This window comes from Pristis pectinata, chromosome 31, assembly GCF_009764475.1.
Source record: "Pristis pectinata isolate sPriPec2 chromosome 31, sPriPec2.1.pri, whole genome shotgun sequence".
In the NCBI taxonomy this organism is placed as follows: Eukaryota; Metazoa; Chordata; class Chondrichthyes; order Rhinopristiformes; family Pristidae; genus Pristis; species Pristis pectinata.
Genome location: NC_067435.1, coordinates 632628 through 645899, shown reverse-complemented (window position 1 = coordinate 645899; position 13272 = coordinate 632628). Strand labels below are relative to the sequence as shown.

At 49.3% G+C, this 13272-nt stretch overlaps 1 protein-coding gene across 1 annotated transcript in view; it reads left to right on the top strand.

Moving 5' to 3' along the window:
• The window catches only part of LOC127584946 (adhesion G protein-coupled receptor E3-like), a 51026-nt gene that overhangs the window by 31372 nt on the left and 6382 nt on the right, over positions 1-13272 (top strand). The window contains exons 13-16 of the mRNA XM_052041984.1: positions 3637-3840; positions 6363-6598; positions 7443-7509; positions 9641-9732. Coding sequence (XP_051897944.1) covers positions 3637-3840; positions 6363-6598; positions 7443-7509; positions 9641-9732 — 599 coding nt within the window. The remainder of the gene's footprint in view (positions 1-3636; positions 3841-6362; positions 6599-7442; positions 7510-9640; positions 9733-13272) is intronic.

Here is a 13272-nt window from a genome sequence, read left to right as displayed (position 1 = left end):
CCCAAGCACTGACTCTACGGGTGATGGCCCAGTCCATTAGACATGTTTTTTTGTCCCATGTTAACTCAGTTTTTAGGTGAATGAAGCCAGCTCACTTGTGATCATGCTTTCAGGTTGAGAGCTTGGATTCCCGTGTTTCCTGTCACGCTTGAATCTGTTGAAATCGTGGAGTTACTGAGCCAGGAGGCACTTTGTCCCCACATCTGGTGACACTGGATGGAGTCATTCTAAACTGGAGTAAAACTGTGCAAGTTTGAGATGAAGAACTGATGTGCCAGAATTCTGATATTTGTAGAAACTTGCCGACCACAGGAACATAACTAAAGTTCACTGCATTTTACCTGTGCACTATTCATGATCATTTTAAAACCAAATATGATTTAATTTTGAGAATACAGCAGAGTTCACACACACACACACACGCACACACACACACACATCTCACTCACACACACACACACACATCACTCTCCCACACAGATCACACCCATACACTTACATATGCACAGATCATACACAAACACACACACCACATATTAATCTCACTCACACACATGTACACACACACACACACACACACGTGTACACACAGAGCATGCATCACTTGTACTATAAAAACATAGGAATTCGGAACAAGAGGAGGCCATTTGACCCATTGCTCTGCCACTTATTAAGATCGTTTACCTCAGTACCGTTTTCTTGCACTCCCTCCATATCTCCTGACACCCTTAATATCCAGAAATTTATTGATCTTCATCTTGAATGAACTTAAATGCAGACAACACAAAAGTTGGCAGAGTTGTGGACAGTGAGGAAGGTCGTCAAAGGACTCAGCAGGATATAGACCAGCTGGAAATGTGGGCACATAAATGGCGAATGGAGTTTAATCTGAATGAGTGTAAGGTGTTGCACTTTGGGAGGTCAAATGTGAGAGTACACAGTAACTGGCAGGACCCTGAGGCGCACCAATGTAAAGAGGGATGTTGGGGTTCAAGTCCACAGCTCTCTGAAAGTGACAACACAACTAGATAGGGTGGTGAAGAGAGTGTATGGCACCCTTGCTTTCATTGGTTGGGGTGTTGAGGATAACAGGCGGGAAGTCACGTTGCAGCTGGATGAAACTTTGGTTAGGCCACACTTGGAGTGTTGTGGGTAGTCCTAGTCGCCCCATTACAGGAGGGATGTGGAGGCTTCGGAGATGGTGCAGAGGAGGTTCACCAGGATGTTGCATGGATTAGAGGGTGTGAGCTATAAGGAGAGGTTGGACAGACTTGGGTTGTTTTCTCAGGAGCGGCGGAGGCTGAGGGGAGACCTGATGGAGGTTTGTGAGATTATGAGAGGGTAGGCAGTCGGAATCTTTTTCCCAGGGTGGAAATGTAAAGCACTAGAGAGCATACATTTAAGGTGAGAGGGGGTAAGTTGAAAGGAGATGCGTGGGGCAGGTTTTTACACAGGGAGTGGTGGGTGCCGGGAATGTGCAGCCAGAGGAAGTGCTAGAAGCATTTACAAGAGCAACATTGAAGAGGCATTGAGAGAGGCACGGGAACAGGCAGAGACTAGAGGCACACGGACCACGTGCAGGCAGAGGGAGTCGTTTAAATTGGCATCATGGTCGGCACAGACATGGTGGGCCAAAGGGCCTGTTCCTGCGCTGTACTGTTCCCTGTTCCATGTACTCAGTGAGTGAGGCTCCACAGCCATCTGAGGCTGAGAATTCCGAAGGTTCATCACCCAATGAGTGAAGCAAACTTCTCTCAGCCCGAGTGGGCTGCCCCTTACCCTCAGACTGTGCCACCAGGCCCGGGTCTCCTCGATGAAGGGAACCATCTAGCCTTGTGAGTCCTTTAAGTGTTTTTTTAACTTTCAAATAGATCTCCTTTCACTCTTCTAAACTCTGGAGAATTCTGGGGAGTCCCAGTACACTCGATCTCTCTGCAGACAGCAAACCAACCATCCCTGGAACCTCTCTGGTGAACCTCCATTATACTTCCTCAATGGCAAGGTGCATCCTTCTTGGGGAAACAGGCTGAAGCTGTCCACAATACTCCAGGTGTGGCGTTACCAAGGCATGTGTTCAAATCTGTTCACAGTAAAGGCTAACCTATCCTTTGTCCGAACTGCTTGCAACAGCTGCATGTTAGTCTTCAGTGACGTGTGTGCTTGTCACCTCTTGGCACTCCCCAGTCTCTCACCATTCAACAAGCTCCTTGTTGCTGCGTGACTTCCACACATTGCGTTCCGCCGGCTGTGTCCTCGTCCACCCACTCAGCGACACACATCTCTTCAACTGCTTTACACCCAACTCTCTGCACTCCCCGCAACCCTCTAAACCCCTCTGCACCCCTCTAAACCCCTCTACAACCCTCTGCTCACTCTCTGCATCCCTCTACACCCCTCTGCTTACCCTCTGCACCCCTCTACTCACTCTCTGCACCCCTCTACACCCCTCTGCACCTCTCTACAACCCTCTACACCCCTCTGCACCCTCTCTACCCCCCTCTGCACCCCTGTACAACCCTCTGCACCCTGGCTCAGTACCAGCAGACTTGGAAAGATGCCATTTGGTCGATGTGCATTGTGAACATCTGGGCCCCAAGCACTGATCCCTGTGGTACCCACTGGTCAGGCCTGACAACCTGAGAATGGTCTATTTATTCGCACTCTCTGCTTTCTATCAGATAACCAGCTCTCCCCCTGTGCCTGTACGCTAGTCCCGATTCTGTGTGTTGTCTGCTTGGTGACCAGCCTCCTCTGCAGGACCTTATTGGTCACCTTCCACAACCTCTATCTGTTCCACTAAACTCAAAGCAATCCAGAGCCAACCTGGACTTTTCAAAGGTTTGACGAACTTCCCTTGATAAATCCGTGCTGCCTCTGCTCAGTCCGAGGTGTCTGTTACTGCACCGTTCTCCAGAGGTTCCAGCATTGTCCCCACCACTGACATTAGGTTAAGTTGATTGTTCCGTTTCATGTCTCCCTCCAGTGGGATCAAATTTCCGCCTGCAATCCACAGGAACAATTCCAGAATCTACAAACCCTTGGGAGGCAGCAACCAGAGTATCCACTATCTCTAATGCACACATACACACACAAACACACACACATGCACACACACATGCGCGTGCACACACACACACAAACACACACACACATGCACAAGTGCACACGTGCGCACACACACACACACACAAATACACACACACACGTATACACACAGACTCAAGCACACACACAAATATACACACATGCACGCACGCACACACACAATGCACACACACACATACATGCACACATACAAAAAGGAAAAAGCTAGTGAGAGAAATGGGAGAATTTATAACGGGGAATAAGGAAATGGTAGAGGAATTAAACAAATATTGTTCACGGAAGAAGTCCCACGAATGCTAGAGAACCAAGAGCCCAGGGCAACTGAAAAGCAACAGGGATTTATATTAATAAGCCCTTGTACGGAAGGGCAGGAAGCTCGAGGAACACTGGTGTAAGTACAGATGCACATGACTCACAGATAGTGAACACACAAATCAGTTTCCTTGCAGTGCAGTGCTGTGTAAACTCAGATTGCTCCTCGACTTTAACCGTGGTGTGAAGGGTGAGTCCTTGTCTTGCTTTTCTTCTCAGAATCCGGTGCACAATTTCATTCTTTGGTGGATCACCCTGATTGGATTGTCCATATCCCTTCTCTGCCTCTTGCTGACAATGGGAACACTCTTCTGCTTCCAATCGATCCGAGGCCTGAACACGACGATCCGAGCTCACCTGAGTCTCAGCCTGTTCTTCGCTGAGCTGCTGTTCCTGATTTCAATGTTCGTCAAAAAACAACCGGTAATATCATCTGGTAAACTGCAGAACCACCAGCACCATGGTTAACTTCTGAATCTAGATCGCTTGCTGTCTAGTTCCAAATATTAATCTAAATTCTGAAGGCTCAGTGTTCTGCAGCTGATCTAGAATGTCTCTGTCACACTGTGTAACAGGACAGCTTCACTGAAAACTAGAATTAGCTTTACAGTCTGTAGAAGGTGGTGTGTTGTTAACATGTCCATTAATGTATCAACGATCCCTGTTCTGTGAGAACCCCAGACCCGGTTTACAGTGAGACCAGGGATGTACAGACACCTGGGAGAGAGCAAACTGAGCAGGTGTCCTGCACTTACATCTTCACCAGACACAGAGAGCCCTGTCATAACCTTGCAACACTCTGGCAGATCAGAGCGGGGGGAATACAAGATGTTATCCTTTTCAAGTGGATATTGGGTTTACAGTTTCAGCTGTAAGGATCACACTCGTAAGTACAACCAATGGAAATGGTTGGGGACTCAGAATAGGTATCCAGGGATCTGTGGGCAAACTGATGGGTGGGTGTAGCGATGATCCACAGAGAGTTCGACCACGGGCTGTGTCCCCGAGCTTAGACCAGACCTGGGTCAGGGAAGGACAGAGGTCAGATCCTTAACGAATGGATGGAGGAGACTCTTGCCCTCCACATCATGATTAATGTAGTGTAGAATGTGACCACAGCTTCAGGAGGTGACATCATGGTGCTGGTTTTAAGGAGCAGGAATAATGGAGAGGTGGAGAGAAACAGGTGGAGGTGGAGGGGTGGAGGTAGAGGGGTGGGGGGAGGTGGAGGCGGAGGGGTGGAGTTGGAGGTGGAGGGGTGGAGGGGTGGGGGGAGGTGGAGAGGTGGAGGGGTGGAGTTGGAGGTAGAGGGGTGGGGGGAGGTGAAGGTGGAGGGGTGGGGGTGGAGGGGTTGGGGGGAGGTGGAGGTGTGGAGGTGGAGGGTAGAGGTGGAGGGGTGGGGGGAGGTGGAGGGTGGAGGCAGAGGGTCGGGGGAGTTGGAGGTGGAGGGGTGGAGGGGTGGAGGTGGAGATGGAGGGGTGGGGGGAGGTGGAGGCGGAGGGGTGGAGTTGGAGGTGGAGGGGTGGGGGGAGGTGGAGGGTGGAGGCAGAGGGTCGGGGGAGTTGGAGGTGGAGGGGTGGAGGGGTGGAGGTGGAGATGGAGGGGTGGGGGGAGGTGGAGGCGGAGGGGTGGAGTTGGAGGTGGAGGGGTGGGGGGAGGTGGAGGGAGGTGGTAGAGTCGGAGGGGTGGATGAGGGGGAAGATAAATCCCAGGGCTTTGGGCTCTGCAGCCTCTGAGCAGGGGAGTTTGAACCTCAGGGAGGTGGAGATTGGAGTTGGAAGAAGACGAGCTCGTGGAGATGATGGAGGCAGGGACTCACTCCTGAGGTCAAGGGGTCCATTGGGGGTTTACTGACAGTCAGTTGTCTAAGCCACCAGTTGATCCCCCTCTGCAGCTGCGGAGAAAAGGCCATTGAGTCACCGAGACACAGGACACCAGTCAGCCTGTCCACCCCATGGTGGCTGTTGGTAAAACTATCCATCCCACTGTGCGCCTGGGGCCCTGACACTCTTCCTCTGTTGAGCTGAGATTCAGTCCTGCCATCGATGGTCTCTGCCTTCACCAGGCCTGTGGCAGCGACGTCGTTACTGCTCACTGCGTTAGAGTTTCTTCCTCCATTTCCCTTGGACCTCTTGCCCAGAATCTTTTCTTTGCCAGCCCCATCCTTGCATCACCCTCTGATGGGACTGGCTTTCTCCGCTCTCCTTAACTGAAGCTTCCACACCTCCCACATCTTCCACGGGGCAAAAACACTGAACCCATCAGCACCACCTCATTGTTCCTTTTTATTTGCACTATTTATTTATTTTGTAATTTATTGTAATTTTATGTCTTCTTCTGCCACAAAACAACACATTTCATGTCACATACATCAGTGATAATGAACCTGGTTCTGATTCTGACCTCCGTCCAATCTCCCTGAACCTTCCTTGCTGCAAGAACAATCCAGCTTCTCCGCTCTGTCCCCAGAGCTGAGATCTCTCCTCCCTGGGACTTCTCCCCTGAATTCTCTCTGCATTGTCTCGAGGACCTTCACAGCTGTAAACTGCCCTGGGGCCGGTGGAGAGTTAGAGGATCAGTTGGGGGGAGTCAATGGGTTTGAAGGTCTTCCACTGTTGGTGAAGCTACTTTACCATTCAGTGTCCTACCACGTCGGAGTGTCCCTACACCCGAGACCAGGCGAAATGCAGCCCCTCCCACCAGCTCCCAATCCAGTTCCCGTCTCTGTCTCTGCAGACTCCAACATCAAAGACACCCGGATGGAGGGATCACCATCCGGGCAGTGTGGGGAACAGAGTGTGGTTGGTCGTGGAGTGTGACACTCTTCACACACAGGTTGAGGCAGACAGCATAGAGCAGGTACCTTGGCCTGACTGCTCCATGCTGATCCAAGATGTTCATCCAAGCTGGGCCCATTGGCGGTAACAATGGCTGTTGCTCCTCAGGTATTATGTGCAGTCATCGCCGCCAGCTTACATTACCTCTTCCTGGTAGCCTTTGCGTGGATGTTCCTGGAGGCCGTGTATCTCTGGTTCATGGTGCTGAACCTCAAGGTGGTGAACTTTTCCCGCACTCGTGTCATGAAGCGGAGAATGATGTACCCCATGGGCTATGTGTGTCCTGCTCTGATCGTCATCGTGGCGGCCACAGTAAATCCCCGGGGTTACGGCAACAAGAACAAGTGAGTAAGGAGAGTATGGGCAGTCCACGAGTGTGAGGGGTGAGTGTCACACAGTCCATGAGTGTGAGGGGTGAGTGTCACACTCAGTCCACGAGTGTGAGGGGTGAGTGTCACACAGTCCACGAGTGTGAGTGTGAGGGGTGAGTGTCACACTCAGTCCACAAGTGTGAGTGTGAGGGGTGAGTGTCACACTCAGTCCATGAGTGTGAGTGTGAGGGGTGAGTGTTACACTCAGTCCACGAGTGTGAGTGTGAGGGGAGTGTGTTACCGTGTGTTCATGGAGACCGACCATCTCATTGACCCGGAGAGGGAGCAGGTAATGGAGGGGAATCAGGCAGTAGGAATCCCACCAGTTTCGAGGGGAATTCCTGAGCTCAGGACCTCAGCTGTCGAGGGCAGTGTTGATATTGGGACGTTCACGAGACGGTCATGTGGACAGTGCAGTGGTCTTATAAGGTTGTAGGTAGTTGTAGAGCTGCCTCCAGAGATCTGGGGGATGTCCTCAGTTCTGGGAACAGGGGATGTCCTGAGTTCTGGGAGTGGAGGATGTCCTGAGTTCTGGGAATGGGGTCTGTCCTGAGTTCTGGGAGTGGGGAATGTCCTGAGTTCTGGGTGCAGGGTCTGTCCTGCTGGGATCTGGTTGTTCTAAGCCCCACATTTTGAGTGTGTTCCATTCACAAATCCTCCTCTCCTTGGTTGTGAACACAATGGTTACACAGACAGCCTCCATGACAACACTGGCTGTGAGAATTTCCAATATTGACACAACCCCAAACAGATTTTTAAATATATTTTACTATTTTACAATCCCTTTGTTGGATTGAACATGTTTCTTTATTTGCAGGTGTTGGCTGGATCTGGAGTCAGGATTTATGTGGAGTTTCCTGGGACCGGTGTGTTTTGTGGTTTTGGTAAGGTTGAAGGAGTGACATTGTGGTTGCCAAAGTTGAACCAGAGTTCCCTCTGGGCTGTGCCTCAGCCTGTGATCTGACCAGTGGTTAAATCTGCTTGGACCTGTCACCTGGCACATTAAACGTCCCTTTGCCGAGCCTGCTGATCAGTGGAATATTCTAGCATTGTATTCCTTATGGAGGAGGGCTTCTTGTCAGATCTCCAGACACGTTCCCCCCCACACCCCTGCAACCCCACACCCCCACACCCCACCCCACTCCCCACAATCCTGGTGACTTGGCCAACCTTGCTTCACCTAAGGAAGGCCCTGCCCTGGAGAACTGTGAGCTGGAGGCTGTCAGTCCTGTGAAATCACAGCTCACACAGCCACCCCCACTCCAGGCCTGTGTGACCTGAGCAGAGGAGGTGTTTGTGTTGTTATATCAGTGATGACTACACAGTAACAAACTTTCCACCACCCCTGGAGTCTGCACTCACCCAATTATTGGGCAAACCTTTGGAGAGGATTCTTAGGAACAGAATTTATGAGCATTTGGAGAAGCATAATCTTATTAGGGATAGTCAGCATGGCTTTGTGAGGGGCAGGTCGTGCCTCCCGAGCTTAACTGAGTTTTTTGAGGAGGTTACAAAAGTAGATGAAGGTAGAACGGTGGATGTGGTGTATATGGACTTTAGTAAGGTGTTTGACAAGGTTCCCCAGGTTAGGCTCATCCAGAAAGTCATGAGGCATGGAATCCATGGAGACTTGGCTGCGTGGATTCGGAATTTGCTTGCCCACAGAAGGCAGAGGGTGGTAGCAGATGGAAAGTATTCTGCCTGGAGGTCGGAGACCAGTGGTGTTCCACAGGGATCTGTTCTGGGAGCCCTACTCTTTGTGATTTTTATAAATGACTTGTATGAGGAAGTGGAGGGATGGGTTAGTAAGTTTGCAGATGACACGAAGGTTAGAGGTGTTGTGGATAGAGCAGAAGGTTGTCATAGGTTACAATGAGATATAGACAGGATGCAGAGTTGGATGGAGAAGTGGCAGATGGAGTTCAATCGGGGAAAGAGTGAAGTGATACACTTTGGAAGATTGAACTAGAAGGCAGAATACAAGGTTAATGGCAGGATTCTTAGCAGTGTGGAGGAACAGAGGAATCTTGGGGTCCATGTCCATAGATCCTTCAAAGTTGTCGCGCAAGTTGATAGGGTTGTTAAGAAGGTGTATGGTGTGTTGGCCTTCATTAGTCGGGGGATTGAGTTCAAGAGCCGTGAGGTAATGCTGCAGCTCTATTCAACCCTGGTTAGACCACACTTAGAGTATTGTGTTCCGTTCTGGTCACCTCATTATAGGAAGGATGTGGAAGTTTCAGAGACGGTGCAGAGGAGATTTACCAGGATGCTGCCTGGATTGGAGAGCATGTTTTATGAGGAAAGGTTGAGTGAGTTAGGGCTTTTCTCTTTGGAGCGATGGAGGATGAGAGTTGTACAAGATGATAAAAGGCATAGATAGAGTGGACTGCCAGCACCTTTTCCCCACGTGGCAATGGCCAATACCAGAGGACACCAGTTTAAGGTCAGAGGAGGAAGGTTTAGGGGAGATGTTGGAGGTAGTTTCTTTACTCAGAGAGTGGTGGATGCCTGGAACGCACTGCCGGGGGTGGTGGTAGGGGCTGATACAGTAGGGACATTTAAAACACTCTTAAATGCACGTGGATGTAAGAAAATGGAGGGTTAAGGGCTATGTAGGAGGGAAGGGCTAGATTGATTGTGGAGTAGGTTTATATAGGTCGGCACAACATGGTGGGCCGAAGGACCTGTACTGTGCTGTACTGTTCCATGTTCTATGTTCTAATGCTGCAGGGGCTGTTAGAAATAAAAGCAGAAACACTCAGCTGGGCAGGCGGCATCTGTGTGAAGAGAAACCAATTCTTTCACCTGAAACACGAACTCTGTTTCTCCCCCCTCAGATGCTGTCTGACCTGCTGAGTGTTACCAGCATATGCTGCTTTTTCTAGAACTCGTTCATTAATCTGTGCAGTCTGACACAGCAGCAAATATTTCCCTCCTCTCTCAAGTGTTAGAGTGAATTAATGCTGAGCAGGTCCCGAGGCTAAAATTGGTCACTGGAGTGATGCTGTTTTGCAGGTTAATACAATTCTGTTCTCAATGATTCTTTGGATCCTGAGGAACAGCATTGCTTCTCTCAACACAGATGTTTCTACAATTAAAGAATCAAGGTATGTGTTGAAAGCTGGAAAACTACCGAGGGGCTGGGGGACTTGAGGGACTTAAGGGCTGAGGGAATTGAGGGACTTAAGGACTGAGGGACTGAGGATGCCAACCTTTGACTGAGATGTTAAAGCAATCTGTAATCTTAGTTCGGGACAAAAGATCCACCAGGAGCATCTTAAAAAAAAGGAGGATTTTCCAGATACCTCGTAAATGATTTATCCATCTGCTGTAGGTGTTTTCCTGAACTGATCCTCCAGTTCTGCCTGAACACCTCTGGGGAGAAAAACTAGTCAACAATCTGAGTGACACAACCCAGAACTCTTTAAGGCTCAGAAGCTGCCGCAAATAAAATGAATACAAGCCCTAAGTAGTATAAAGTGTTCCAAGAAACTGCTGATAATTACATGGTAAAATACTCAGAATCAGGGTTATTATCACTGACATACGTCGTGAAATTTGTTGTTTTGTGATATTGCAAGATATTGTGCAATGATTCACAGAACATGGAACACAGTACAGGCCCTTCATCCCACCATGTTGTGCCGACCTATTAAAAACCTGCTCCATGATCAAACTAACCCTTCCCTCCGACACAGCCCATAGCCCTACATTTTTCTTACATCCATGTGCCTGTCTAAGAGTCTTTTAAATGTCCCTATTGTATCAGCCTCTACCACCACCCATGGCAGCGCTTTCCAGGCACCCACCACTCCCTGCGTAAAATACCCACCTCTGACATCTCCCCTAAGCCTTCCTCCTCTGACCTTAAACAGATGTCCTCTGGTATTGGCCGTTGCCGCCCTGGGGAAAAGGAGCTGGCTGTCCATTCTATTTATGCCTCTCATAATCTTGTACACTTCTATCAAGTCACCTCTCGTTCTGCATCGCTTCAAAGAGAAAAGCCCTAGCTCGCTCAACCTTTCCTAACAAGACGTTCTCTAATCCAGGAAGCATCCTGATAAATCTCCTCTGCACCCTCTCTAAACCTTCCACATCCTTCCTATAATGAGGTGACCAGAACTGAGCACAATACTCTAAGTGTGGTCCAACCAGAGTTTTATAGAGCTGCAACATTACCTTGTGGCTCTTGAACTCAATCCCCTGACTAATGAAGGCCAAGACACCATACGCCTTCTTAACAACCCTATCAACCTGTGCGACCATTTTAGGGACCTATGGACTTGGACCCCATGATTCCTCTGTTCCTTCACACTGCTAAGAATCCTGCTAAGAACCTTGTATTCTGCCTTCAAGTTTATTCTTCCAAAGTGTATCACTTCACACTTCTCCAGATTGAACTCCATCTGCCATTTTGCCATGCAACTCTGCATCCTGTCTATATACGTTGTAACCTATGACAACCTTCTCCACTATCCACAACACCTCCAACCTTCGTGTCATCTGTAAACTTACTAACCCATCCCTCCACTTCCTCATACAAGTCATTTATAAAAATCACAAAGAACAGGGGTCCCAGAACAGATCCCAGTGGAACACCACTGGTCACCGACCTCCAGGCAGAATACACTTCATCTACTACCATCCTCTGCCTTCTGTGGGTAAGCCAATTCTGAATCCATGCAGCCAAGTCTCCATGGATTCCATGCCTCTTGACTTTTTGGATGAGCCTACCATGGGGAACCTTGTCAAACACCTTGCAAAAGTCTATATACACCACATCTACTGCTCTATCTTCATCTATTTGTTTTGTCACCTCCTCAGAAAACTCACTTAGGCTCATGAGGCATGACCTGCCCCTCGCACAGCCATGCTGACTATACCTAATAAGACTATGCTTCTCCAAATGCTCGTAAATCCTGTCCCTAATAATCCTCTCCAATAGTTTACCCACTACTGAAGTAAGACTCACTGGTATATAATTCCCAAGATTATCCTTACTACCTTTCTTGAACAACAGAACAACATTTGCCATCCTCCAATCCTCTGGTACCACTCCTGTGGCCAGGGAGGATGCAAAGATCATCGTCAACGCCCCAGCAATCTCTTCCCTCACTTCCTGTATTAACCTAGGGTATATTGTGTCTGGTCCTGAGGACTTATCTGTCCTAATGTTTTCCAGAAGCTCCAACACTGTCTTGTTCTTAACCTCAGCATTAGCCTGTTCTACACTGACCTCCCATTCATCAAAGTCTCTTTCCCTGGTGAACACTGAAGCAAAGTATTCATTCAGGACCTCCTCTCCCTCTTCCGCCTCCAGGCACATGTTTCCCCCTTTATCCCTGAGCAGTCCTACCCTCACCCTAGACATCCTCCTGTTCTTCACATACGTGTGGAACGCCTTGGGGTTTTCCTTAATCCTATGTGCCAGCTTGAGCTCTGTATTCCAAAAACTGGACACAGCTTTAACCCTTAAATGTAACTGTAAATTCAACTCACCTGCACACCTCTCAAACTACCCACTCTCTCCAGAGATCACTTGAAGGACCTGTTCCCATCTGTACATAGGATGACCCCTGCAAGCTCCCCCATGATTTTAATTAGCAGTCATGTCGAGTTCTCTTTAACTCAAAGTCAAAGTCGAATTGATTGTCAGATGCACAAGTCCATGTGTGCACGGGTGCAATGAAAAACTTACCTGCAGCAGCATCACAGGTACAGAGCATGAGAGACGCAACATTCACAACGTCATTCCTGTCTGCAGCTCCATGGCAAGTTTCAGAACTTTTCTTGAGAGTTTCCTCCTCACACCCAGGACAATTTGAGGAGAAAAGGAGAGGCAGATGGGGTGAGGTGGGAGGAGGGGAGGGTGATGCTGGGAACAGCTGCTGGAGGGAGGGAAGCAGGAACACAGAGCACTGCCGGTGCTGGGCTCTGGTACACAAAGGAGGTGAGAATGGGAACCATTAGGGGGGAGGTGCATAGCAGGTGGAACCAGATCCAGATGGGTGGGGGCAGGAGGAGCCTGTGGGTGGACTGTGTGTGTAGTGGGTGGGTGGAACCAAGAAGGGAGGGGACAAAGATGGGTGATAGGGCTTGGAAAGGGGACACAAATGGGAGGTCTGGAGGAGGACTGGAAGGAGATCATGGGGGGGGGGGAGGTGAGTGTGAGGAAAGGGGAGGGGTGGAAGAACTGACTGGAGGGGAGGGTTACCTAACACTGGAAAACTCATTGTTCATGCCATTGGATTGCAGACTATCCAGGCGGAATATGGTATGGTTTCTTTCGCTGGCATGGACTTTTGAGAAGGTCCCACTCAGGCTGGTCCATAAACTTAGGGCACAATGGATCCAGGGTGATGTGGCAAACTGGAGCCCACACTGGGCTTGATGATAGAAGGAAGGGTAGAGGTGGAGGGGCGTTTGCCAGACGGCAGGTCTGTGAACAGTGGTGTTCCACAGGGATTGGTGTAGGACCTCTGTTGTTTGTCATGTATATAAATGGCTTGGATGAGAATGTCTGTGGCCTGATTGGAAATTGGTAATTGGTTTATTATTATCACTTGCATCAAGATGCAGTGAAAAGCTTTGTTTTGCATGCCATCCATACAGATCATTTCATTACAACAGTGCATTGAGATAGTACA